The 5,225-nt window shown below is 36.4% G+C and overlaps 1 protein-coding gene across 1 annotated transcript; it reads left to right on the top strand.

The window, feature by feature from the left end:
• Nucleotides 1–249: 249 nt before the first annotated feature.
• Nucleotides 250–4,750, top strand: LOTGIDRAFT_130231 (hypothetical protein; the record flags this gene model as incomplete). The annotated part of the gene is made up of 10 exons (XM_009065195.1): nucleotides 250–298; nucleotides 457–586; nucleotides 838–1,006; nucleotides 1,187–1,285; nucleotides 1,450–1,509; nucleotides 1,910–1,966; nucleotides 2,116–2,218; nucleotides 3,537–3,642; nucleotides 4,032–4,168; nucleotides 4,488–4,750. Coding segments are annotated over 10 exons (1,173 nt in total), but the record flags the coding sequence as incomplete, so codon positions are not given.
• Nucleotides 4,751–5,225: the final 475 nt, after the last annotated feature.

Below are 5,225 nucleotides of genomic sequence, written 5' to 3'. Positions count from 1 at the left end.
GGGTGAGACAGTGAGAAAAACTTGCCGTTAAACTAGATGTGCTACTAAGGGAATAAGGAAATGAACTTCGCATGATTTGACCTACCTTTGTATATTAACTATTGAAATTTTCTTTGCAGAGGAGGAACGGCTGCACAAGCTGCTCAGGCTGCACAAGAGGCAGCAGCTCGAATAAATCAACAGCTTGGAGTAGGTCCTGCTGCAGCTCCCCCAATTATTGGTAATCCTTCTCCACACGCAACTTTAGGTGCAGTCATGGAGGAAACTTACATGGTACCCGACAAGATGGTTGGTTTGGGTAAGTTTTGACTTTCCTTCGAACTCCTGTCATAGATATTCCATTTGATATTTTAGAGAAGACTATGACACCAATGTTACCTTAATGTAAGCACCCACACACTGTCTGCTGCTTAATAAAACAAACTTTATGGTAGATTAAATTTGCCCTTCTTACAGTTATTGGTAAAGGAGGTGAACAAATAACAAGATTACAGAGTGAAACTGGTTGTAAAGTACAGATAGCACCAGATAGTGGTGGCTTACCTGATAGAGCATGTAGATTAACAGGAACACCACAAGCTATAGCGTAAGTAGGAATAATGAATAATGACTGTCCTGATCGATATGGACTTGTTTGCATCACGATTTACTGAACAGTAAGCTGTTAAATATTCCTAGAGTTGGAAATATTTTGAATTTTTATTCTGGAAATTAAGCTCAGTTTTGTTTAAAGGCTCTTGAAAGCTGAGCAGGTTTTGTATATTTTGAAGAATGATTAGCAGGTTATAATTGTATGATTTTTAGAATGTTAAACAGTTATACTTGTATATTTTGTAGAATGTGTAAGCAGGTTATAGATAGAATCATTGAGAGAGCTCATTCATCAGGGTTACATCCTATGGGTATGATGAATGGTGATGGACAGACAGTTATTGAAATGTTTATACCTGGCAATAAAGTTGGGCTAATCATTGGTAAAGGAGGTGAAACCATCAGAAGTTTGCAGGTTAGTGATTCTGACTTGGCCCTTTTGTAGCTAAAACTCAGTTTTATCTCATTCTTAGAGATTCGTTGTGCATCAAAGCTACATTGTTTTGGCAATCCAGATGAGAAAATATGTTACTTTTCCAGCCTCCAAATACATTTAATATCTTAATAGTGATTGATTTTTTTTTTTATATTATAGGAAGATCATGGTGTTAAAATGATCATGATACAAGACAGTACCTCACCATCGTCAGGAGAAAAACCATTAAGGATCAGTGGTTCTATGGACAAATGTCAGGTTGGTAACTGTTTAAGAGTTGGGATAAGATTGAATATTATGAATCTTTGGAATTTAAAAGGGATTTGCATCCTTTGGATCAAACCAGTTCTATTTAAATTGGTTATTGAATTGCTTTTTTCAAATTGTTAAATTACAATTAGCCATTAATTTTTATTTTGTAGAATGCAAAAGAAGCAATATTACAATTAATACAAGACAAAGATATGAATGGTGGTGGTGGTGTAAGTATTAGTAAAGATAGCTTATTTCTACAGATTACTCTTTTTAGAGGCGTTGCCAGGCAACTGTACCAGTTGAAGGGTCCCAAAGGGAGGGAGCATAAAGTATACTGATTTAGTGGTAACAATGATTACTGATAAAGTTAAATGATGCAAATTTTTATTTTTCGCTTTCCATTAATCTGTAAAAAAGTTACGAAAATTGTACCGAAGCACTTCAATTGCTCTTTAGTCCAATTCTTAAAGCTTTCTGGAATGAAGAGTTCCTCGGAAAGTTCCAACTGTGTGTATTCACTTTTGAAATTGCCTTGTTTAACCACATTTAATTCAATTGAGAGGACACATAGCTGATATTGCTTAATTTGTATAGTTGTTTAATGCTGGAAATTTGATCTTCTTTTAGGGTGGTTTTAATGAATTTGGTGGTGGTATGATGGGAGGTCGTGGAGGGGGAGTAGAGGTAAGTTCTCATCCTCTTCCTGGTAGCAATAAACTAATTCTATATAGCAAACATTGGTGAACTGTGTTAAATCATTCAAAAGATAATCATATCATGTTTGTTATTGATGGGAGAATGGGAGAATTTTATTATTGGAACTTTTTATTTAGATCCCAGTTCCCAGAGAAGCTGTAGGATTAGTTATTGGTAAAGGTGGTGAAATGATTAAAAAGATTCAAGAAGAAACTGATGCTAAAGTACAGTTCAGACCTGGTAAGTTCATTTTTATGAAATCTAACTTATAAATGTTAATGTACATTAGATCTCATTTCTAGCTTTGAAAAACATCCACGTCCACATGTCAATATATATGGCAAAGTTGACCATTTACCAGTTACCACATAAGCACAGAATCCACATTCAATGATTCTATATTAGCGAGTGTTTTATAAAAGTGCTAGATAAAATCAGGGATTTGCTAACACCATTTATTATAGATGACTACATTACTACTATGAAAAAATTTGAATATTCTTGGCCATGTAGGGTAGGGGCTTTGTCTTTGACCAGTTCTCCATATTGGATATGTCACTGGCCAGATCTATGGGATCTATAGAAAAAAAGTATTCCTTCCTATTTATACTAGAATTGATTAGATTGGCATATTCAATTCACAATTCCATAGAAGACCTTTGGACAAAATTGACCAGTTTTCATAAATTAGGAATGTGGAGGCTTCGTCTCTGACTGGTCATTAGGCATGAAAATACCGTTATATTGGAATTTTGGTGTTATCCACATGTCTAAAGGCAGCATGTGGTTGGGTTTCTGCCAGTTCCATGAAAAAATCTGCCTAACTGCCATCACTGGAATGTGAAGAACTTGGCCATGTGGGGGCATTGTCTTTTATTGGCCATATAACATAGGCATGAAAATACCGATTAGAATTTTGGCGACATTCAAAGGACTGAAGGCCAGTTCCATTCTAAAATCTGCTTGCTGCCATCGCTGAACTGTGGAAAAATGTGAGGACTTCCTCTTTAAGTGGTCAATCTGCCATATTCGATATCAGTCTCTGGCCAAATTTAAGGAACTAAGGAGAAAAAGAAATTTTCTTCCTATTTTATAATTCCCATTTGTTAGATTGTCATCCAAGAACCTCACTGATACAGTTATCCATGACTTTGGTCTTGACGCAATAAAAAATTGTCCCTTTATATTGCAAGCAAAGAATAACTTCAATATCTTAAGAGTCGACTCAAGTCTACATGTAAAGTTATAATATGTGGCAAAGTTGACCTTTTTAGTACATAATAAGCACAGAATCCACATTCAATGATTCTATATCAGCGAGTGTTTTATAAAAGTGCTAGATAAAATCAGGGATTCGCTAACACCATTTACTATAGATGGAGTTTGATAGTAGACCCTGGAACACGTATTACTACTATGAGATTTGTTAAATGTTCCTATTGAAATAATCATGTCCAGTTGGTTGCTTATTTGAAAAATTGTCCATGCAATTCAAATATTGTCCAGTAAGAGACGCAAGTAGATTAAAATTTTCACGGAATGTTCTATTTCTATGTAGATGATGGTCAGACACCAGAAAGAATATGTTCTATAACAGGACCACCAGAAAAGGTACAACAAGCTGTTCAACAGATAAATGAGTTATTACAACATACACAGGTACAGTTTAGTTTTACTGCTAGTAGATTCCAAGTGCGGTTAAGTAACCCAACCCAGATCAAATGCTTTCTGCAATAAAAAATGATAAACCACCTGAACGTATTTAAACAGGGTTTCATCGATGAGTGACACATGATCTTGCCGACTCTTGCTGACTCTACTTGCATGGAAGATATTCGCTAAATCCATTTTGTGCCGACAAGATGCCCCTACTAGTGGAAGGTATGGGCCAAAAAGAGGTCAAATATGTCAAGCTATCTGCTCGTGAAAGCCTGAGTTGGCTTCAAATCCAAGATTTTAATAAATGATATTTTTTTTTATTTCAGAATCAAAGAGGTGGTGGGTTTGGTATGGGTAGAGGAGGTCCTGGTGGTAGAGGTGGTCGAGGTGGTAGAGGAGGCTTTAATGGTGGAGGAAGAGGAGGAGGTAGAGGTGGTGGTGGAGGAGGAGGAGGTTTTGATAGTTTCAATGAAATGGATGAAACCACCTTCCCTGTACCAGCTGATAAATGTGGTTTAGTTATTGGCAAAGGTAAACTCATCGTTCTTTTTAGAGGCGTTGCCAGTCAATTGTAAAAGATGAAGGGTGCCAAAGGGAGCATAAATAAAACTGATTTGATAGTAACAATGATTACTAATAAAGCTGAATCAAATATAAGAATTGGAATGCTCCTTTTGCCCTAAAATTAAGAATTTACCACTTAGGTAACTGCTCTGTATAGTCCAAGTGGTATCTAGCTTTTACTACCTGGCCATGGTACAACTCAATGAGGCAGAAAAATATGACACTAAAACTGAATTTCTTTTGAGAATAATTTGAGCATTTGACTAAATTGTTCCTTATGTTGCAGGTGGTGATTCCATAAGAGAAATAAACAAGATGTCACAGGCACATGTTGAATTAGATAGAAATCCACCACCTTCTCCTATGGAAAAAATCTTTATTATTCGTGGTACACCTCCACAAATAGAGCATGCTATACAGCTTATCAGTGAGAAGGCTGGCATTACGGTAAGTGTATTTTGTTCTGATTTTCAGCTATTGCTCTTTTTAGAGGTGTCACAAGGGTGCCAAATGCAGCATGAATTTAGATTTGGATCTTTATTCTTGTAACAGGAGATCTGAGGTATGTCATAGATCAAGATATTGCCTTAGTTACTTAAAGGATTCAGTTCTGGGTCATGTAAAGCTTCTGTTCACACCAGTTTGACTGGCGTCTCCATCATGTGAGATATTCCAGTAGATTATTAAACAATTCTGATAATTTTGGATGAGCTTTGAATTTAGAATATAAATTATTCTTTGCAGCCAGGACCTGGACCTGGTGGACCAATGGGAGGAGGACCAGGTGGACCACAAGGTCCCGGGGGTCCTAATCAAGGAGGACCACCTGGTGGAAATTTTGATCAATTTGGTGGACAATTTGGTCAACCCAAGTAAGTATCACTTTTCTTTAAGTTAATGGAATTTCATGTAGTAAGATAGATACATTGCTCTTTTTAGAGGCGTTGCCAGTCAATTGTAAAAGTTGAAGGGTGCCAAAGGGAGCATATACTATACTGATTTGATAGTAACAATGATTACTTCA

This window comes from Lottia gigantea (assembly GCF_000327385.1).
Source record: "Lottia gigantea unplaced genomic scaffold LOTGIsca_68, whole genome shotgun sequence".
NCBI lineage: Eukaryota > Metazoa > Mollusca > Gastropoda > Lottiidae > Lottia > Lottia gigantea.
This window is presented reverse-complemented; position numbering and strand designations above follow the sequence as displayed.